This window comes from Puma concolor, chromosome C2 (genome assembly GCF_028749965.1).
Source record: "Puma concolor isolate L17-30 chromosome C2, mPumCon1.1.hap2, whole genome shotgun sequence".
Lineage (NCBI taxonomy): Eukaryota > Metazoa > Chordata > Mammalia > Carnivora > Felidae > Puma > Puma concolor.
In genome coordinates, this window is record NC_141675.1 from 87,724,969 (window position 1) to 87,748,584 (window position 23,616).

Here is a 23,616-nt window from a genome sequence, read left to right on the forward strand (position 1 = left end):
AAGTATTGGCTATTTGTGGGGCTCATCCAGGATGTCAGAATTCTGGGGTAGCCTATATCTGCTTGAAGACTGAATACTAACCCTAGATCAGGATTAGAGCCAAGTCATTTTGAGACAAAGTCTGTGATCTGGTTGGAAATGTGTTGTGTAGAGCTAATGTGACCCTTCAGCAATCTTTGCTGATTCAGAAATACCAGTGGAGAGTGATAAGAACGAACATGAAATGTGGCGCCTGGGTGTTTCAGTGGATTAAGTGTCCGACTCTTGATTTCACCTCAAGTTATGAGGTTTGTAGTTTCAAGCCCTGCACTGGGCTCTGCACTGACAGCATGGTCCTCTTGGGATTCTCTCTCTCCTCTCTGCCCCTCCCCTGTTCGCTCTCTCTCAAAATAAATCAATAAAATGAAATGAAATGAAATAAAATAAAATAAAACAAAGTAAAATAAAATAAAGAGCAAGCATGAAGAGTCCTACAGAATGATTAGATTCCCTAGATGTACATAAGATGATTGATAAAGGAGGGTGAAGGCACCCATGTTAGAGTTTGGGCTCATGATTAAATTTCCTAAATCATAAATGAGTAAGGTCATTATTATCGATTGCACTGAATCTCCCTTACAAAAGGATATGTTCAAGTTTTAACCCCCCAGTACCTGAGAATGTGACCATATGTGGAAATTGGGTCGTCGCAGATGTAATTAGTTAATATGAGGTCAGATTGGATTATGATGGGCCCCTAATCTAATATGATTGATGTCTTTATAAGAAGATGGCCATGTGAATACACAGAGACACCCATCAGGAATGCCATGTAATGACAGAGGTAGAGATTGGAGTTATATAGCTGTAAGCCAAGAAATGCCAACGACTGGCAGTAAACACTAGAAGCTAAGAGCAAGACATGGCATACATTTTTCCCTGGAAACTTTAAGAAAGTATAATCCTGCTGACGCTTTAATTTTGGACTACTCATTCTCCAGAACTGTGAAAGAATAACCTTCTGTGTTTAAAGCTACCCAGCTTGTGGTATTTTGTTGCAGCAGCTCTAGGACTCTAACACAGTCACTATGCAACCCTTGTCTCAAGGTAAATTTCTAAAATATGGAAACTTTTGTTAAGAAAGTAAGAGTAATTTCAATGGCATCTACCCCAGCTGCCAAAGTAGAGAAGACCCCACCCCAAAAGAAACCTTTCAAAACTGGCACACCTCTTAATCTGCTGTAAAAATGGTGGCCTGAGTTTTGGAGGATGAGGCTAGTCTCTACAGCACTGTCTAGCTCCCAGCACCCAGGAGTGGAATTATGAGGAATTATTTAGAACCTTAAGATTGCTTCTAAGGGGCACCTGGGTGGCTCAGTCGGTTGGGTGTCTGACTTCAGCTCAGGTCATGATCTCACCATTCGTGGGTTTGGGCTCCGCATCAGGCTCTGTGCTGACAGCTCAGAGCCTGGAGCCTGTGTTGGATTCTGTGTCTCCCTCTCTCTCTGCGCCTCCCCTGTTCATGCTCTGTTGCTCTCTCTCTCTCAAGAATAAATAAACATTAAAAAATATTTAAAAAAAAAAGATTGCTGTTAAGAGTTTAGGGAAGTGCAAACACCTCTCTCTCTTTCCCTCTACTTCTACTACTAACATTTTAGGAATTGTTAAAATGGACAATTCACAAGCAGAACTCAGCTATGAATGCAGAAGCTAAATCATGCCTTGGGGAAGACACTGTCTCAGAAGCTAGAAAATAATCCGAGAGTCTCCACGATACTTAATTTTGTTAGTGCCCATTTTTGCTCTTAGGTAGATAGCCTAGGCCCTGATGTTGGCCTACGTAGTGTGAGAAGGAAGATGGCAGATGGCATAGCTGAAACACTAGCAACCAATAACAAATTACTCTGAAAGTTAGTGACTTAAAATGACAATAAGCATTTATCATCCCACCTAGTTTCTGTGGGTCAGAAATTCTGGAGTGACTTAGCTGGGTGGTTCTGTCTAGGGCTCAATGCTATAGTTATAGTTAAGATCTGAGGCTGTGATCATCTGAAGACTCGACTGAGGCTGGCACATCGGTGCTGGCTGCTGGCAGGAGGCCTCAGTTCTTGGCCACATGAGTCTCTCCACAGAGCTGTTTGAGTGTTCTTATGATGTGGTGGCTGGTTTTCCCCAAGCAAGTGATCCAAGAGGGAGCCAGGTAGAGGCCGCAGTACCTTTTATGACTTTGGCTTGGAAATCTTGTAATGCCACTGCCGTCATTAGAAACAAGTCATTAAATCTGGCCCACACTAAATAAATAAATAAATAAATTAATTAATTAATTAATCTGGCCCACACTAAAGAGGAGAGTAATTAGTTGCCATTTTCTGAAGGGAGGTATGTCAAAGAGTTTTTAGATATTTTTAAAAATCACCACAGGTAGTATCACGAACACAGCCCTGAGCTGCTTTGTACGAGGGAGTTTCTGTGTTGTGGAATTTAATTTGGGATAAACACCCAAGTCCCCTCATCATGAAGGTCAGGGACTTTTGGATAAGAAGTCTTTTTTTTTTTTTTAGTGATTATGCCTTATAACACAATCATGGCCAATGAGAAAAATACAAGAATCTGCTGGAGGCTCCTGGGCAAGTTTTTGCTTTGCCTTTCCTTTTCCTCCTGCCCACACATAGGTGTGATGTCTGGAGCTACAAAAGCTATCTCCCAAGTATGAGAAAAAGGCCCAATGTTATCAGCCCTGTCTCTACTGAATCAGTACCAGCCTGCCTGTTTCTGGATATCTTGTTATGTAAGGAAAACAGCACTCTATTACTCAAGCCAATGGTATTCAACTTTTCTGTTACGGACAGCTAAAACCATTCCTAATTAATGCCAGTGACATGGTAGAAAGCAGGAAAAAGAAATTGAGTCCATCCTTGGCTTCTGAATCTTAAAACCTAGGCCTCAGGGTGGCAAACAAAAACAAAAACAAGAAAACCCTCACAGCATGGAGTATAGATCTAGGAGATTAACTGACGATTAGTAACCAGGTTACTCTCCCTCTGGAATACCTGAAGACCCCCTGGTCTGGAAATAATAAAAAGTAAATGGAGTTATGGAAAAATAAAATTACATTTTTTGTTACATGAGTTAGTGAGCTAAGATTTATACTTACTATATGGTAGCTTTCATTTGACTGAAGATGTTATTCCTGTTTTATCCTTTGATGTCTTACTATCACTCTAAACAGTACTCGTGGTCATTTTCTCTGAAAATCCATTTTTCTTCTAACTTTCTTGATGGAAACCATCATTCTTTCTTCTCCTCTGCTTGAAGATTTGAGGTTGTCCTTCACTTTTCTCTTTTATTTATATCTTATGTCTGATGTGCTATTTCTTGACTCTTTTTTCTTTCTCTCCTCGCGCTCTCTCTCTCCCTCTCCTTCTCCCTCTTTCCTACTCTCTACCCTCCTTCTTTCTACACCTGCCTCCCTCTATCCCTTCCTCCCTTTCCCCTCCACCTCCCTTCCTCTTCCCTTCTTGAAGTCTTCCAGTATTGGGACTGTGGGTGTCTTTACATTAACTACATTAACTCCTCACCATGATGGAGCTGTAGCTCCAGCAGAGCTGATCCGAGTAGAGAGGTATTTGGATACGCTGTGTTAGAGAAACCAATTAAAAATGCTGGATTCTGTTTTAAAACACAACTTCTTAAAACCACTGAAGAACTGACAAAAGATAATAAGGAATTGTTGGGCCAAGTCAAAGAGAGTGTAGAATCTCAGAAAGGAAAAGGAACACTGAAGTCTCCTTTCTTTGAGGGCATATACCAAATCTGGCACATTTGAACTATGATTTTCACAGTGACTTGGGGTGTAGAATAAAGAAGTCAAAGGCCAGGGCCATGCAAAGTGGGGAGTTCTATTAGTTTTCCAGGACTACCATGACAAAATACCCCGGACTTGGCGGCTTAAACCATTTATTTATTGCCTCACAGTCCCTGGAGCCTGGAAATCAAAGGTCAAGCTATTGGCAGGTTTGGTTTAATTGTGAGGCCTCTCTCCTTGGCTTGCAAATGGTTGCCTTTTCCCTGTGTCTTCACATGGCCCTTCCTCTGTGCATAGTCATCCCTGGTCTCTCCTTTTGTTTCCACATTTCCTCTTCATATAGAAAAGCAGTCAGATTGGATTATGACCCATGCTAACAGCCTCAATTAATTTAATCACCCCTTTAAAGGCCCTATCTCCAAATGCAGTCACTTTCTCAGGTACTAAGGGTCAGAACAACGTAGGAATTTAGCAGGAAGGTGGATACAATTCAGCCCATAAAAAGAGTACAATATGAAACATTCCCTATAACACTAAGACTCCTCTGGTAAGAGAGAGAACCAGAAGTAAATAACCCTTCTACCTCCTGTCACCGTGGGGCTGTATGGAAACTTGCCTTGGAGATGGGTCATGGAGAGTGGGGGTTGTCTGTGACAACATGTAGCCCCAGACCAGCTCCCACATGTCAATTTGTAGTCCAAATTCATATCACTTGTATGGTTCAGAAAGCATCAAAATTGTATCTAGTTTAGATTGGTCCCAGTATGGTAGTGCCCCTAAATGGTTGGCAGGAACAAAGGTAAATCCCCTCTAGAGAAATGTGCCTCCACCTAAGACCTCGAAGAATTGCCATAAATACTTTTGCAAAAACTAATCACGTCATGTAAAAACAATAAAAAACTAAGCACACCCACAGAAACCTAGGCACTACGTATAAAAAACAGTGTAAATAATAGACAGAATGAATACATACTGAATTATCAGACATGGATTTAAAAATAGCTGTGAGGGGCGCCTGGGTGGCTCAGTCAGTTGAACATCCGAGTCGGTTTCAGCTCAGGTCATGATCTCACAGTTTGTGGGTTTGAGCCCCACGTCAGGTTCTGTGCTGACAGTGCAAAACCTGCGTGGGATTGTCTCTCCTTCTCACTCTCTCTCTCTCTGCCCCTTCCCCTGCTCTCTCTTTCTCTCTCAAAATAAATAAATCAATTAAAAAAAAAAAAAAAGAAAGGTTCTAGGTAAAGGTAGAATCTGAAAAAAGGGAATTGGAGGAATATTTCATCGTGCTCAGGGTGAAGCTTTATGAATGGAGCAGATTCTATTCCCCTCCTTCTCTCTCCGTAAAAGCATCAGACTTTAAGGAGGCATCCACCTTCCTCCACAACACCATATGCTTTACTAAACCAGTTATGTTTATCTCACATCCCTTGGCAGGGATGGCTTTCGGAACAAAATTCTGACTCAATTCAGACTGATAAATTTTGAAGGGAAGTCAACCAAGGGACTTCTAGAAAACAATTCTCAAAAAAAAAAAAAAGACCTGTTAAGAGACATAAGGCAAGTAGTTCTTCCCCTGGATGTCATTGTATCTGAATGAGATGCTTGGAACTGCTGTTTCTATCTTGCTACCAGCATAGGGCAAAGCTCAGACAGATGAAGGGAAGTCAAAACAGAAGCAGAGCTGAAGCCCTGTGGTCCTGGGATATAGACCCCGCCCTAAGTTTCCTTATTATTTAGTAGGCTGAGTTAGGGTTTCCTGATATAATACATACTATCCTAAATGACTTAATGCCTGGGTCACAATAATATACCTTGTTGATGGCAGTAATACTGGGCTCACCTGAAAGACGCTGAAAAAAACCAAATATTTTCATTCTTTGGATTTTCTTTTTATAATTGCTGTGCACACCACTCCTTAGCATTTCTGTCAGTTCATTTCCGTTTGGGTCTAAATTCCAGTCTTACCCCTGATGTTACGGACATTTATAATTTTAATGTTGTCAAATGTATGACTTTTTCCCTTTATGGTTTGTGATTTTTATATCTTCTTTAAGAAATCTTTCCCTTCCTGGATCAGGACTTTTATGATCCCCTTGAAGGCTTTCCTCCAATCACCTTGTGTTTCACGTGAATGGCGCCCCCTGGTGTACAAAGTGCGTGGCATCCCTTCCTTAACGGGTGCAAAGCAGTCCTACTTTTAAAATCATTAGGTTAGGCCCCTGTATTCTCTTCTGAAATTGTCAAGTTTTGCTCTTCTTAATTAAATATTTAATCAATCTATAGTTTAGTTTTGTATCTTACATGGAGCTGGGAACCAATTTTATTTTGTCCCACGGCCACTGATGGCCATCCTTTAGTCCATCTTTTCCTTCACTGATTTGTAGTCACTTCTGTACAGTGTTCATATATGTTTGCGTCTACCTCTGAACTCTGTTTGTACTCTATTTGTCTTTTCCACCAATCCCTCACAGACTTAGTTACTATACATTTATAATAATTCTTGGTATCTAGTAGAGTAAAACTTCCTTCTTGTTCTACTTCAAAAGTGTCCTGACTATTGTTAATCCTTTATTCTTGAAATAAAAAAACATTTTTTAATGTTTTTGTTTATCTTTGAGAGAGAGAGAGAGACAGACAGACAGAGCAGGAGCATGGGAGGGATAGAGAGAGAAAGACGCAGAATCTGAAGCAGGCTCCGGGCTCTGAGCTGTCAGCACAGAGCCGAACACAGGGCTCGAACTCGTGAACCGCGAGATCATGACCTGAGTCAAAGTTGGATGTTTACCCAGGTGCCCCTGTTCTTGAATTTTAAAATAACCTTATTAAAATACTTGAGAAACTCTGTGGGATTTTAATTGGAATTACATTGAATTTGTTGATTAATATATACAAAATTGACAACTTTATAATGCTGAGTCTTCCCAGACATGAATATAGAATTTATTTAATGCCTATCAATAAACTTTTATCATTTTCTTCCTAAAAGTTTGCATTTTTGTTAAATCTATGCTTAGGTATATACCTCATGTAAACATTTTTTGTTGCTATTATGAATGGGTTTTTTGTTTTATTTTTATTTATTTTTGATGTTTATTTATTTTTCAGAGAGAGAGAGAGAGAGAGAGAGAGAGTGTGAGCTAGCAGAGAAGGGGCAGAGAGAGAGGGAGACCAGGATCCGAAGGGGGCTCTGTGCTGACAGCAGAGAGCCTGATGTGGGGCTCGAATTCACGAACCATGAGATCATAACCTAAGCTGAAGTCAGACACCTAACTGACTGAGCCACCCAGGCACCCCATGAGTGGGTTTTTTAAAATTGCAGCTTCAGGGGCGCCTGGGTGGCGCAGTCGGTTAAGCGTCCGACTTCAGCCAGGTCACGATCTCGCGGTCCGTGAGTTCGAGCCCCGCGTCAGGCTCTGGGCTGATGGCTCGGAGCCTGGAGGCTGTTTCCGATTCTGTGTCTCCCTCTCTCTCTGCCCCTCCCCCGTTCATGCTCTGTCTCTCTCTGTCCCCAAAATAAATAAACGTTGAAAAAAAAAAAACTTGAAAAAAAAAAATTGCAGCTTCAAACTGTTTGCTGCTCATGTTTAGGAATATAGTTTTAAAATGTGTGTATTGGTTTCATATCCAGAAATATACCTGAACTCTTTTGTTGGTCCTAAAGATTGTCTGTTGGTTTTCTTAGATTTTCTATGCAATCATATAGTCTATAATAATACTCTTTAATTTCTTTTAAAATTCTTTTACATATTCTTTCTTATCTTACTGCTAAGGCTAGAATTTCCAGCATACTGGTTGAATAAAAATAGTGATAGAGTGCATACTTCAAATAAATATTTTATTATTAAGTATAATGCTGTTTACTCTGTGCTTTTGGTAAATACACTTCATTAGGTTGAAGAAGCTTCTTTCTCTACCTAAATTTTAACGTATTTTTTGCTATTGTTTTGCGAAGCGATATTGTTTTATATCATTGACTTTTCTGTATCTGATCAAATGGATCAAATAGTTTCCCTTATTTGTTCTACCATCATGAATTACATTGAAAGACCTTTTTACGGTAAAATTATGCTTGCATTGCTGAGATAAATCCAATTAAAAAATAGGGGGGGATGGGGGAGAGGAGAAAATGGGTGATGAGCATTGAGGAGGGCACTTGTTGGGATGAGCACTGGGTGTTGTATGTAAGCGATGAACCACGGGAATCTACCCCCAAAGCCAAGAGCAGACTTTACACACTGCAGGTTAGCCAATTTGACAATAAATTATATTTTTAAAAATGTATACATATATGCATGTACATGTGCATGTATAACTGGCTTCCTAAATTTTGGTTTTAATATTTTTATTTTTGTAAACTTAAGTGAGGCTGAGCTTTCATTTGCTGTTTTGTTTGGTTTTGATATTAAGGTTATCTTAGCTTCAGAGAAGGAGCTGTGTGTCCCATTTGTTTCTCTTTCTGGAATAATTTGCATATTATATATGCATAATAATTACATATGGGATTATCTGTTTCTTAATTCTTTTGATAGAAATCACCTGTAAAATCATCTGGGCCTGATTGTTTATTGGTATGGTGGATTCAATTTCATTAACTGTCATAAGTCTACTCATAGTTGAATCAGTTTTGGTAAATCCTATCTTTCCAGGAAACTGCCATTTATCTATTCCTAATTCATTGGCATAAAATTGCTCATAATATTCTTTTATTTAAATTTTTTTATTTAAATTTTATTTTTTTATATTTTTTTTTTATAATGTTTTATTTATTTTCAAGAGAGAGAGAGAGAGAGACAGTGCAAATGGGGGACAGGCAGAGTGAGAGGAAGACAGACTTGGAAGCAGACTCCAGGCTCTAAGCTGTCAGCACAGAGCCCGATGCAGGGCTCGAACCCATGAACCATGAGATCATGACTTGAGCCAAATTCGGATGCTTAACCAACTGAGCCACCCAGGCTCCAAAATTTTTTTTTAATGTTTACTCATTTTTGATAGAGAGAGCGTGAGTGGGGGAGGGACAGAGAGAGGGAGACACAGAAACAGAGGCAGGCTCCAGGCTCTAAGCTGTCAGCACAGAGCCCGATGCAGAGCTGGAACTCACAAACCGTAACTTGAACTGGAGTCAGACGCTTAACCCACTGAGCTCCCCTACATTTCCCCCTTCAAATTTCCCTAGGTTTAGGGATGTTGAGTTACTCATTTTCTAATCTTCTCTAATGTAAACATTTAAGGTTACATTTTTTTCCTTAAGGTACTGTGAAAAATGCATCCCACAAATTTTGATATATATTTCCAAGATCATTCCATTTTAAATATTTTCCACTTTCTATTTGTGCCTATCGACTTCCTTTTGCCCCTCCAGACCCACTTCCTCCTTTCTCTACCCTGCTCTCTGGCACACAGACTGTCTGTATAGACATCAGTGGGCTGCTGTGCCCTCTTGTTTTCTTGTTGGGTTCTGCCAGTCGGGATTCCTGGCAGGAGATGAGAAAGGAGGAGAACAAGGTCAGGGTATTTGTTCCCTTGGTCTCTTCCATGAGATTGCCTCAAGCTGGTTACAACCCTTGACAGGTCACTGCTTCATAAAAGGTGACCTACTTTACAAATATGATTCTCTGTCCTTTGGGATTCCAGGAAGCCCTCTCTCATCCCTTTGGACCCAGAGGTTGTGACTATCCTGCTGTTGCAAGTTCAGATCCTCCACTGTGCCTTGATTCCAGCATATCCCACCCACACCTTCATAATTTGTTCCTTTAATCTGTTATCTGTTGGTACTCCGGATGATACACCATTTTTATTTTGTCTTTGGTTCACAAATTATTTAGAAGTTTCTTTTTAACTTTCCAAGTATATGAGCTTAAGTTATTCTTTCAAAACTAATTTTTAAAGTTTATTTATTTAAGTAATCTCTACACCCAATGTGGGGCTCGAACTCACAACCCTGAGATCAGGAGCCTCATGCTCTACTGACTGAGCTGGCCAGGTGTCCTTTTTAAAACTAATTTCTGGGGCGCCTGGGTGGCGCAGTCGGTTAAGCGTCCGACTTCAGCCAGGTCACGATCTCGCGCTCCGTGAGTTCGAGCCCCGCGTCAGGCTCTGGGCCGGTGGCTCGGAGCCTGGAGCCTGTTTCCGATTCTGTGTCTCCCTCTCTCTCTGCCCCTCGCCCGTTCATGCTCTGTCTCTCTCTGTCCCAAAAATAAATAAACGTTGAAAAAAAATTTTTTTTAAAAAATAAAACTAATTTCTAATTTAACTGATATTTATTTATTTATTTATTATTTTTTAATTGATATGTATTTAAAGAGCATATTCTATATTATAATGGTTCTTTGACATTTGTTGAGGCTTTGCGGTCAATTTTTATTTTGTGCCACATATGCTTGACTAGAAAAAGTATTTTCTGTATCTTTACTACTTTTGCCTGAGAGAAAGGGGTTGTATAATTGCATATTTGTCAAATTTCTTCTTTAAACATTAACTTTATTTGTACGCCCTTGAGATCATGTCATTAGGTGCATACAGGTTTAGAATTATTTTATCTTTCTGGTTGTTCTTTTTGTCATTATGTAGTGATCCTCTTTATCTCTAATGATACATTTTGCTTTAAAATCTACTCTGGCTTTCATTTTCTTAATACTACTTCTGAATGTCTTTTTTACATTTCCCTTCAACATTTATCCTTATGTTTTAGCTATGCCTTGTGTCAACAGTTGAACTTTTAAAAGCTATGTAATATAATTATCTGGTTTAAAAAAATATATTTTGGGGCGCCTGGGTGGCGCAGTCGGTTAAGCGTCCGACTTCAGCCAGGTCACGATCTCGCGGTCCGTGAGTTCGAGCCCCGCGTCGGGCTCTGGGCTGATGGCTCAGAGCCTGGAGCCTGTTTCCGATTCTGTGTCTCCCTCTCTCTCTGCCCCTCCCCCATTCATGCTCTGTCTCTCTCTGTCTCAAAAATAAATAAACATTAAAAAAAAATTTAAAAAAAAAAATAAAAAAAAATAAAAAAATATATTTTTGTAATGTTTAGTGAGAGAGAGAGAGAGAGAGCATGCGGTGGTGGGGCGGTGGGGGGGGGGAGCAGGGAGCAGAGAGAGAGGGAGACAGAATCCAAAGTAGGATCCAGGCTCTGAGCTGTCAGCACAGAGCCCAATGCAGGGCTTGAACCCGTGAACTGTGAGATCATGACCTGAGCTGAAGTTCGATGCTGAACTGACTAAGCCACCCAGATGCCCCTATAATTCTATGCTTTTTAAAAAAAGAAATATTACCATTTAAAGTCAAAGTATAGTACATTTGTCTAGGATTCAAGAGATTTGGATTCTAGGATCCACCCTACCATTTTATAACCTTGAACAACTCAAACTCTGAATCTCAGGAGGGTCATGATAAAAGACAAGTGTTGAATCAGATTATTTTGACTGTACCTTCTAGCTCATTTACTCTGTCCAGTTTCATTAAATTACAGTAACATGTTACAGATTGTTTTGGGACAGGAAGTCTTAAACCCAGACCTAAAATTAAAAACAAATCCTAGTGTAATTTGGTGAAATAATTCAAATAGTAACTGATGTTTAGCTTTGGGATATTTACTTTGTTATCTAAAATTTTAGTTTTTCATTATTCAATATATAATATTTTTGCAGTTTATTTTCTGAGGATAGCCCATTTTTTTAAAACGTATTTTCATGATTTGAGGAATGTATTTCAAGATATTTTCTTATGATTCTAAAGATCTTTCATATGTTAGTTCAAAATGGCTTTTTAAATATAGTGTATTTGTTTTGAGAAAGAGAGTGCAAGTGCAGGAGGGTCAGTGTGAGAGGGAGAGATAGCATCCCAACCAGACTTCATGCTCAGTGCAGAGCCCAACTTGGGGCTCAATTACACAACGACTGTGAGATGGTGACCTGAGCCAAAATCAAGATTCAGATGCTTAATCACTTAACTGACTGAGCCACCCAGGTGCCCTGAAAAAGGCTTTTCAAAGTTGTATTATTCCTGCCTCATTATCTTTTATTTTTTTAATCTCTACAAAATATTTTCTAGAATTGTGGATAGCACAATCTTTACCACTTTCTCAAGATTAACCTAAAAATCACATCACTGAATTCTAAGACCTTGGAAATAAATCTACAGATCTTGGTAGCCTCTCCACTGTCACCACAGAGCCTGATTCAGGGCTCGATCTCATGAACCGGATGATAATGACCTGAGACAAAATCAAGAGTCAGATGTTTAACTGACTGAGCCACCCAGTCACTTCAGGAGCCTGTTTCCTGATATCATAGCAGTCATAGCTTCAATCATATCAGTCATATTTCCTGCAGCTATAACTCTATAGTTATCTTCATTTGACTTGGTTATTTCTTTTTTTAATGTTTATTTATTTTGGGGCACCTGGGTGGCTCAGTTGGTTAAGCATCTTACTTAAGCTCAGGTCATGATCTCACCAATGGTAGGTTCGAGCCCTGCATCAGGCTCTGTGCTGACAGCTCAGAGCCTGGAGCCTGCTTCAGATTCTGTGTCTCCCTCTCTCTTTCTGTCCCTCGCCCGTGTTTTCTGTCTCTCTCTCACAAATAAACATTTAAAAAAAATTAAAAAAAAAAACTTTTTCTAAATGTTTATTTGTGAGAGAGAGAGAACGAGTGGGAGAGAGGTAGAGAGAGAATCCTAAGTAGGCCCCATACTCAGCGCGGAGCCCAACATGGGGCTCACTCTCATGAGGGTGAGAGCATGACCTGAGCCAAAATCAAGAGTTAGACACTTAGCGACTGAGCCAACCCAGGCGCCCTAGACGTGGTTATTTCTTAATTCACCCCAATAGCACATTTAGACTCAGGGTGGGTCAATTCTCCAGACGACTCATCTTTTATAGGGCCATTTTCCTATGTAGCTGCAAAGTATGTGGGTGGGAGGTTAGAACCTAAAAATAAGTTTCCTTAATTTTATTCTCATAAATAAAGGGAAGGATAATCAGATTTGCGTGCATCCCTATAATTGTTTTAAAAATATAATATACTAATATTATCTTTGTTTGAAAACAAAGGATAAAAAGCCCTCAAAGTCTCTTTTTGCCATCCCCCCCATTGCTCCCTTCTCTAGGGGTATCCAGTAACGTTTTGTGTACAACTTTCCAGTGCCCTTTCTATACATATACACATATAGTGTATATACATATACACGTTTTCTTTTTACATAAATGACACCTCTTCGTTTTATAGGCCAGGAAACTAAGTGAAATCTTGAGGGGAGGCATGGATTGACGAATGTATTGAAGGAAAGTGGACTGGACAATCATTTATTTAAATCTACTATATGTCAGACTGTTGCGTCCAGTGCTTTATTGGCACAGAAGGGTTCTGGGATTTTACTTCTGTTGGATGGATCGTCGCACCAGGTTAGCCAAACAATTAGTTTAAAGGTTGGCGAGCAGGTGCGAAAGTCGCTTCAATGCGATGAGGTAGGATTTGTATTTTGACAGGAGCTGCAGGAAAACCTAGCAGAGGGCTGTAGAGCTGCAAAAAAAAGAAGGAAAAACTGTCAACGGCAGTTGGGTCTGTCAATAAACCTTGTGAAACTGAAACGCGAAGAGCCTACTACCTGCCGAGCCCTCAGCTTATTTCGGAAACCAGGAACAGATATCGCATCTGTGACAACGGCCTTAGAGCTTGGAGAGGAAGGCACCAGAGGTTGCAAGGAAGGATGCAGCCGGCAGGCAGCAACCGGGCAGCCAACCCGGAGAGCAGAGAGCGCTCCCGGACGGGCCTGGAAGTGCGCCTGCGCTGACCGCCGCGGGGGGGGCGGGGCGGGAGGGGCGGAGTTTGGGGGCGGTCAATGAGCCTGCGCAAACCGCGCGGCGAGGTGGGGGAGGGAGGTCCGTGTGTGTCTGTGTTGTTGTTCGGCGGCAGCGGCGGCGGCGGTAAGATGGCTGCCCACGGGGGCTCCGCGGCGTCCTCGGCGCTGAAGGGGTTAATTCAGCAGTTCACCGCCATCACCGGTAAGAGACGCGGTTACCGGAAGGTGGAGAGTGGGGTCTGGAGCGGACCGCCGTTCCGCCCTGGGCTTCCCCTTACCTTCATGCATTTCTCCCTCGGGCTTTACCCATACCTCCCGTCCTCCCTTCTGAGGAAGAGGCGACGACGGCGTCGGGTCTCCGGGTTCAGGCGGGAGACAGCCCCCCCCCGCGTACCCCATGCCTTGTTCTCGGTCTCTTCGCAGTGTGGAGGGAGACACCCCCACCCCCCTACCACCCCCCTTGTCAGCTAAGACCCGGGGAATGGGCCGATCCCATCCGCCCCCGCCGGTCCGGGGACCTGGGGGCGGGAGAGGTGGGGGGCCGCACCCGGGCCACCGCCCTCCTCCTTCTTCATCATCTTCTCTTCTCTGTGCAGCCCTGGGGTGCAGTGCATCTTCTCACCTCCTTTTTCCATTCTTCCTTAGTCAGGTCATTCTCCCTTAGTCCCTGGCCTGCCCTTCCCCTTTCTGGGCCCCTCAGAGCCATCGCCGTGGCCCTGGCGTGCTCGGGCCCTCCCGCCTTAACGGCGAGGATGGTGGCTTCGACAGCGCCTTTACCGATCCTGGGGGATAGGCCGCTGTAAAGAGGGGTGCTGAAGAGTACCTTCAAGACAGAGGTTTAAAGAAAAAGAATGAGGGGGAGCCCCCCCCCCCCAACCTTAAGAGGGAAGGCATGGAGGAATCCTGGGTGGCGTTTCCCACCTCCCCATAATAAAATCGTAAAGACTGGGACGATGGCGCCGGATCCTCCTGCTGATAAAATAGGGATGGCGGCAGAAACTTCTTGGAGAGAAAGTCAGTTTCTGGGTGTCAGTATTCCCCAAGCCCCCGGTTATTCTTTTTCTTTGGACCCCTGCGAAGGGCACACGCGGATCCTCTTACCGCCTGGAGGAAAGGCCCTAAGCCATTCTATGAATTCTCTATGCCTTGTTTCCCTCTGATGGTGCTGAACTTTTTTTGCATGAGTTATTAGAGGGCGGAGCAAATGATGAAGTTCTCTGTGGAGTGATTTGAGAGAAGAGTACTCCATGTGCCTGAGTGTAATTTTGCCGTTCTAGTTTGTCATTTCGGAAGGAGGTTAGAATGTTAGTTCCCTCCCTGAGCAGATCTATACTTTATCTGGTTATTTGTTAGGTGCAGACAATGTTTCTACTGTTAATGCACCTAGAGTTTGACGTATGAGATCTGGTTAAGTAAAATTTTATATTGTTCTAACCAGACAGATTGTATGCAAGTTGCCGTTTTACAGTTTAAAGCTGGTTTTATCTTTTGCTCTGCAATGACAACTAGATGTTTCATACATTATCTAGCTGGTGGGCATGAAACGTTTACATCAAAATCGGTAAAGTAAGATTTGTAATAAAATTGGGATGAGGAATGGAATGATCATCTTTTCTTAATGTTTTAAAACTTTTGTGATTGGACTGTTAAAGATGTAATACACTTCCCAATGTCTAAGCAGATCACAGTTATTGGGAAAATTAGAAAATTATTGTGTATATAAGTTAATGTTGCAGCATTATGTTTTCATAGAAAAATCTTCGTAGTGAGTCAGATATGGAAGTAATTATTATTAATCTTTAGATTTTTATGGAGTTGATTTAAGATGCCACCTATTTAATTTCAGTTTTTTATGCTAATTACCACCACTTCAGGAACTCAGACTGTTTTTATAGTAACAACCACCCCTTCAGGAACTCAGAACCTCATGTTATTACTTCTAATGGAACTTTTTGGGACAAAACCCAAAGTGTGATGAGATAAAATGGCTCACTTATTTGCTTTAAATCTGTTTGTTTGCTAGCCCACATGGCTTATTTCTTGGTCACAGGCCTTTCTATTCCTGAATTATGTTGGAGATCCTTAGTAAACAGTGTATCTGGAAGTCTGCAGAAGGGAAAATAGATTGTCCTTGATGTATTCTGAATCTCTATTAATAATTTTGGGTTTTTTTTTTTTTTTTTTACAAGAGAGTAATTAACTGTTAGAAACACATGACTGACCCCTTTAGTCTTTTTCACATTTCTATTTTACTTTACTTTACTTTATTTTATTTTATTTTAGTGAGCTCTGCCCTTAATGTGGGGCTAAAACTCATGACCCTCAGATCAAGCTCTATTGACTGAGCCAGCCAGGCGCCGCCTTTTCGATATATTTTAAAAAGATAGTTTGGGGTTCTGTTCACATATATTTTAAATTGTAGTATTTATGACAAAAGGGTATTTGATATTTTTTCATTGCTGAATGAATTAAACTGACCTTAAGAGCTTATGCTCTGATTTCAGAAAGATTTTACTTATCTGGACGCTCAACATTCTGGTTAAAGCAATATATTTTCAAAAGTGTGAGCCTTACCTTTCCTGTGGCATTTAGAAATAGAAAACTGAAAGAATTTTAAGTCTTATTTCTTGCTAAGAAGAACAAATGTATATGATATATGGGTATGAAATAATGGCTCTGAATTTTTTTTTCTCTGAGTTTAGTTGACACACGTTATATTAGCGTCGGGTGTAATGACTCTGGTTTTTATTTTATTTTATTTTATCTTATTTTATTTTATTTTATTTTTTAAATATATGAAATTTATTGTCAAATTGGTTTCCATACAACACCCAGTGCTCATCCCAAAAGAAGCCCTCTTCAATACCCATCACCCACCCTCCCCTCCCTCCCACCTCCCATCAGCCCTCATTTTGTTCTGTTTTTAGTATTTTGTTTTATTTTTAAAATTTGTATTTATTTTTAAATAGGCTCCATACCCAACTTGGGGCTTGAACTCGTGACCCTAAGATTAAGGGTCACGTGCTTTACCAACTGAGCCTGCCAGGCACCCTGACTCTGATTTTTAAAAAAAAAAAAATTATTAAAAAAAAAATCATACACACAGGGTGCCTGGGTGGCTTAGTTGGTTAAGTGTCCGACTTCAGCTCAGGTCAAGCCCCACGTTGGGCTCTGTGCTGACAGCGTGGAGTCTGGAACCTGCTTCAGATTCTGTGTCTTCCTCTGTCTCTCTCTCTGCCCCTCCCCCACTCATGCTCTGTCTCTCTGTCTCAAAAATAAACACTAAAAAAAATTCAAAATCACACACACAAAAAAAATCACAACATGAAATGATTTTGAAAGAAGTTAAAGCTAATCTCTCACAGCATTATTTATTTACATATTATCTTCCAAATCTTGTTTGCATACTTTTATTTTTACTTTTTCTTATTTTTATGTTGTAGATCATAGTATACATAATTTAGAATTGTAAGATTTTCAATTAATATTACATCATAAACATTTTTTCTGTGATCAAACTCTGATAACCAAGTAGCCAAGGGAAGTGATAGTCTTTGAAAATAATCAACATTGAGAAAGTATATACCTTTACCATTGATGATGTTGGAATCATTTGAAGCTGCATAGAAAACCAGTCCTGTTACTTTATAGTCTACTACATTTTGCAGTATTATTCAGTTTGATCTCTCTTGATATTCATCATACTTGGGTTTGAATGACTGCTGACTGCTTTCAAAAGTCACATTAGTCCTCAAAACATGAGGAAGGAATGTGCTGCTAGATCTGAAGGTAAATCTAAAAGAACAATAAAAAAATTATTTAAGTAATTTCTATACCCAACATGGCCCGCCCCCCCCCCATGCCCTCCAAAAGAACAACTTTTTTTTTTAATTTTTTTTTTTTTTCAACGTTTATTTATTTTTGGGACAGAGAGAGACACAGCATGAACGGGGGAGGGGCAGAGAGAGAGGGAGACACAGAATCGGAAACAGGCTCCAGGCTCTGAGCCATCAGCCCAGAGCCCGATGCGGGGCTCGAACTCACGGAGCGCGAGATCGTGACCTGGCTGAAGTCGGACACTTAACCGACTGCGCCACCCAGGCGCCCCCAAAAGAACAACTTTTAAAAATGTTTTGAACCGGGGCACTTGGCTGGCTTAGTCATAAGTGTGTGTGACTCTTGATCTCAGGGTCATGAGTTCGAGCCCCAAGTTGGGTATAGAAATTACTTAAATGAATAAATAAAAACTTTTTTTAAAAAGGACTAAAATTTAAATAAATAAATATTAAAAAAATGTTTTGAACCATGGCAGTATCCCATTAACACCAGCTTAGGCTAACATTCAGGCACACATAGACAAAATGCACAGATGTAATCAGAATAATTTCATTAGATGAAAGATACGTAGATGCTATAGAATTGGTGAAGAAATAAACAGGCAATAGAAGGTAAGGACAAACTGTGAGGGAGTAGAAAGTGGAGGCTGAGAGAGTACAAAAGGTTGTTAGGATAGAATTCTGTAAAGTTTTGTGCATAGTAGGCATTCACATACTTAATTAAATTTATATACTTTTTTATTTTAGAGACAGCGCGTGCAAGTGGGGGAGAAGAGCAGAGAGAGAGAGAGAGAGAGAGAGAGAGAGAGAGAGAGAGAATCTTAAGCAGGCTCCATGCTCAGCACAGAGACTGACAGGGGGCATGGTGGGGGGAGGTGATGGGGGCTCTATCTCACAACTCTGAGATCATGACCTGAGCTGAAATCAAGAGTTGGATGCTCAACCGGCTGAGCCACCCTTATGCTCCACTTAATGAAACTATAGAATCTCAGTTATAGAAGAGACCTTATTTTAATCTCTCTCTAAAATTGTTGAATGAACGCATATTAGTTACAGAAATTAGAAAACTGATGTGTGTAGTATTTGGCTTTGTGGCTAATTTCTATACATACTCTTTTCTACAATTTATTTCTCTTTGGTTAATATTAAAATGTGTTTCTCTGTCAGAAATGGTGGTTGTAAGTGTTCTAGATATCAAGAGACAACTCTTGGAATTTTAAAAACTATTTCAGAAGGTGATTATGTTTGAGCAGAAGTTAGAGAGGCATAAATTTTGAGTTGTGGGGGCACCTGGGTGGCTCAGTTGGTTAAGTGTCTGACTTTGGCTCAGGTTATGATCTTGCGGTTTGTGAGTTCAAGTCCCATGTAAGGCTCTGTGCTGACAGCTCAGAGCCTAGAGCCTGCTTTGGATTATGCGTCTCCCTCTCTCTCTTTGCCTCCCCCACTCACATTCTCTCTCTCTCTCAAAAATGAATAAACATTAAAAAAAAAAAAAAAAAGAAGTAGTAGTGTCTTTGGGCACCTGGGTGGCTCAGTCGGTTGAGCGTCAGACTTCGGCTCAGGTCATGGTCTCACAGTTCGGGAGTTTGAGCCCTGTGTCAGGCTCCATGCTGACAGCTCAGTGCCTGGAGCTTGCTTTGGATTCTGTGTCCCTCTCCCCCTGCCCCTCCACTGCTCACACTCTGTTTCTCTGTCTCTCAAACATAATAAAACATTACAAAAAAATTAAAAAAAATAAATTTTGAGTTGTGAATGGAATCTTACTAATAAACTTAATATGATAGACTGCTGTGTGCCAGGCATGGTTCAGATCTGGGGGATACTACTGTGAGCAAGACAAGGTGTCTATGCTCAAAAAGCATAAAAGTTAATGAGAATACAGACACAAATAGGTGTTACAATACAGTTGGAGAATGGTAGGGAGCTATTATGGGAGCACAAGACATGGAGGTAAAGAAAGGCTTCCTAGAAGAAATAAGTTTCTAGCTAAACCTAGAGGAGAGATGTTTCTGACAGGAGGAACATGTACAAAGGCCTGAAGGAGGAAGGGCAGAAAGAGAGAGGGACAGATATATACATATACAGACAAGAAAGGAGAGACAATAGGTTTAGGGAATTGATAATTCCAAATGAATAGGGCATAGCTAGTGGGAGATGCAGTAAATTGAGCTGAAGAGATAAGAGGGCAGGTGCCAGATTAGGAAGGGCCTGTAACCCATGTTAAGAAATCTTGGCTGTATCCCAAGTGTAGGGGGAGTCAATGAAAAATTTAATTGGAGGAGTGACATAACCAGATTTTGGTTTTTTTTTTAGAAAGAGCTACTTGCTTATAGTGGAGAAGGGGTAGGCATAGAGATGAGTAGAAGACTGTTGCATTAATCCAAGGAAGATACTGGTGTCTTGAAATAAGGTTGTGGCAGAGAAGTGGAAGATAAGGGAAGAAAGATGGGAAAAAGTCACAGGAGTCAGAATGAAGCTTAGGATTCTGTTTCAGACATCTAGGTATATAAAGGTGCTATTTGTGAATGTTACGGGATAGTAGGAGAGGTTTGGGGAGATGATTAGTTCGGTTTTAGATAGACTTCCAAGTAGAGCTGTTCAATAAGCAAATGAGTATTGGTCTGGAAAGAGAAGAGACATTTGAGGAGTCATAGTGATGGCGGTTGAAGCTATTAAAAGTAGATAGCTTCTTGCAGGGGAGAGTGTACTGTGAGGAAACAGTAGGCTCCAGGACCCAAAGTTGAAGGAACACTTACTCTGACGCACTGCAAAGGAAAAAGTACAGAGAAGACTCCAAAGAAACCAAAGGTATAGGAGGAGAACCAGGAGAATGTGACGGTGCTTCCAACATTAGGAGTATGGAAGTAACTCGTATTATGTAGGCATTTGAGGAAACCAGAAATCATTTAACATTCATAGTTTTTGTTTTTGTTGTTTTTTTTGGGGGGGGGGTCAGGGCTGGAAGATATATTAAAAACCATCTTGACCCATTTCTGAGTTTATCAAATGAAAGTAAAGTGACTTGGGGTTATATGTCTAGGTCAGTGCTCCTCAAACTTACTTGGAGGAAAGGACCTTTTTTTAAAAAATTTCCATTCTTTGTGTACCAGCACTTTTATAAAATACAATAAAAATTAATGGCTTCGAAAATGAAATAAAAACACATACAAAATATAAGCCCAAATTCTTTTCAAAATTAAGGTACAATTTGCATGCAGTACAATCTGCCCTTTTTAGTGTGTGGTTATAAGTTTTGATAAGTGTGTACAATTCTGTAACCACAGTGAAGATGCAAAACAATTCTGTTATCCTCAGAAAATTTCTCCTGCCCCTTTGTAGTCAACCCTTCCCCCCACCTGTAGCCTAATCTTTTTGTCTGTTGTTTTTCTTTTCTAGAATGTAATATAAATGGAATCACAGTATGTAGCCTTTTGAGTCTGGCTTCTTTTCACTTAGCATTTGAAATTCATTCATATCATTGTGGTATGCGTAGTTCCTGCCCCCTTTTTTTGGTGAATAGTATACCATTGAATGAATGTACTACAATTTGTTTATCCATTCATTAAGTAAATGGGTAGTTGTGTTGTTTCCACTTTGTGAGATTATAAATAAAGTTGCTAAAAACATTAGTGTACAATGTGTGAATGTAAGTTTTTGTTTCTCTTGGATAAATACCTAGAGTGGGATTATTGGATTATGTGATAGGTGTATAACTTTAAGAAATTGCCAGTTTTCCAAGGTCATGATTACAATTCTGCATTCCCATCAGTAATATATGAGAGTTGAGTTACCCATTTGGTAGTTTTAATTTTTTGTAGTCATTTTAATAGGTGTATAATAGTATAGTATTGTGGTTTTAATTTGAATTTCCCTAGTGACTAATGATACTGGGCATTTTTTCATATGGTAATTTGCCATCCATAAATTTTTCAAGCCTGAACTTTTAATTCCACAGACATAAAATTACTCTATCAAATTGTCATAAAAATTTCTAAATGCTTGCACCGGAATTTCTGTTTTAATCTTGTCATGGACTAGAGATAGCTGGTGTGAAGCCCACACTTTGAGTAACACTGGTCTTAGATAATGGCAGAACAAGGACTAGAATTCTGGTGTCTTTACTCCTAGGCCCATGCATTTTTCACCATATCACTACTACTACCTCACTCTAGTTTCCTTTTTGTTGATCCAACAAAAATTATCTTTGTTTATCTGTCCCCGAACCTAATCATTTCATTCCTCTTATACTTAGTAAATTTAGTTTTCTGGGTATAAAGGTTTTTGTAATGCTTTCTATTCCTGAATGCTTAAGAACTTCAGGATGGGATACTGATGAGACACCGTATTTCTTGCAACTATCACCCACTCCTGTTTCCTAGGTGGACAGTCTAGCTTATTTTGTTATTATTTCTGGGGGACTGTAGAACCAAAAAGGAGTCTCTTTGTGTCTCTGTCATTTCTCTTCTCTATCCTTCTGGGATAAGAAGGGCTCTATAGAGGGATTCTTTCTTTTCTTTCTTTTTATCTGTCTCTGTCTCTGTGACTGCTATACTTTGGCTCCTTGATAGTAGTGGAGAGACTGTCATTTTTTTGGCACTGGAAAGTAATGTAGAAAAAAGGCATAAGGGACTACTATAGTTTGAAGAATCTCTTGACTCTTCCAGCTGTAGTGGAGATGTGGACTGCGTTAGGGCTATTTCCCATATCATAACAGTAATGGAGAGAGTGTGAACTAAGAGGCCACAGCAAAGAAATGGGGACTGGTAAATTGTGTACCATAGGATGGGTTAAACAATGTACTTTGGTGCCATTAGTAAGCTTAAAATAGATAGAAGGAAGAAAAGATAGGGGTATAATAAAAAGAGTGTATGTAGTGAGAAACAGTAGAGTGGGGCTCCTGCCATTGATTACAGATTGAATTTTTGTGTTCCCTCCGTTCCCCCCGCCAACATTTCATATGTTGATATCCTAAACCCCCAGTGTGATGGTATCAGGAGGTGGGGGCCTTTGGAAAGTGATTAGGTCATGAGGATGGAGCTCTCATGAGGACGACTAGTATCCTTAAAAAAGATACCCCAGGAGGGGTGCCTGGGTGGCTCAGTTGGTTAAGTGTCTGACTTCGGCTCAGGTCACGATCTCACAGTTCGTGGGTTTGAACCTCTGCATCGGGCTCTGTGCTGACAGCTCAGAGTCTGGAGCCTGCTTCAGAGTCTCTGTCTCCCTCTCTCTCTGTCCCTCCCCCGCTTATGATCTGTCTCTCTCTCTCAAAATAAATAAACATTTTAAAAAAAGAGAGACCTCAGGAAGCCTTCTTGCCCCTACTGTGAGGACATAGTAAGGAGACAACAGTTTTTGTTTTTGTTTTTTTATATATGTTTTCTAAAAATTTATGTATTTTAAAGTTTATTTATTTTGAGAGAGAGAGAGAGAGCAAGCGAGTGTGTGAGTCAGGGAGGGGCAAAGAGAGGGGGAGAGAGAGATCCCAAGCAGGCTCTGTGCCATCAGCACGGAGCCTGACACAGGGCTCAATTCCACAAACTGAGATCATGACCCAAGCTGAAATCAGGAGTCAGATGCTTAACCAACTAAGCCACTTGAGTGCTCCCAATTTCTTTTATTTTTTAAAGTTATCTTTACGCCCAGCATGGGGCTCAAACTCACAACCCTCAGATCAAGAGTTGCATGCTCTACCAACTCAGCTGGGTACCCCAAGGTAGCTGTCTTTGAACCAGGAAGCGGGCCTGTACCCCACACCAAATCTTCTGGGGTCTTCATCTTGGACTTCCCAGCCTCCAGAACTGTGAGACATAAATGTTGTTTAAGCCACCCAGTCAATGGTATTTTTGTTATAGCATCCCAAACACACTAAGATGCAAGGTTAGATTAAGCTATCCTGTTGCTGTCTATAATACTGAGACTTCAAAATAAGCCTATTTAAACAACTATACAGATAATATAAATCTGCAAACTTGTGGGGTGCCTGGGCGGCTCAGTCAGTTAAATGTCTGACTCTTGATTTTGGCTCAGGTCATGATCTCATGGTTTGTGAAGTTGAACCCTGTGTTGGGCTCTGCGCTGACAGCACAGAGCCTACTTGGGATTCATTCTCTCTCTCTCCCTCTCTCTCTTTCTCAATAAACTTAAAAAAAAAACAAAAACAAAAAATAAATCTGCAAACTTGCGTTATTAGTTCCCCTTCCCTTT

General features: G+C 40.6%; 1 protein-coding gene and 1 long non-coding RNA gene across 2 annotated transcripts in view; one reads left to right on the top strand and one right to left on the bottom strand.

Annotated features, from left to right (window-relative positions):
- Positions 1–13,063: 13,063 nt before the first annotated feature.
- LOC147577395 (uncharacterized) lies at positions 13,064–13,594 on the bottom strand. Its single transcript, XR_015240229.1, has 2 exons — positions 13,382–13,594; positions 13,064–13,296 (listed from the first exon to the last, which is right to left on the bottom strand). It is a non-coding gene; the product is annotated as an uncharacterized LOC147577395 (long non-coding RNA).
- Positions 13,595–13,649: 55 nt separating this feature from the next.
- The window catches only part of UBXN7 (UBX domain protein 7), a 58,201-nt gene continuing 48,234 nt past the window's right edge, over positions 13,650–23,616 (top strand). The window contains exon 1 of the mRNA XM_025913743.2: positions 13,650–13,778. Coding sequence (XP_025769528.1) covers positions 13,706–13,778 — 73 coding nt within the window. The 5' untranslated portion in view covers positions 13,650–13,705. The remainder of the gene's footprint in view (positions 13,779–23,616) is intronic.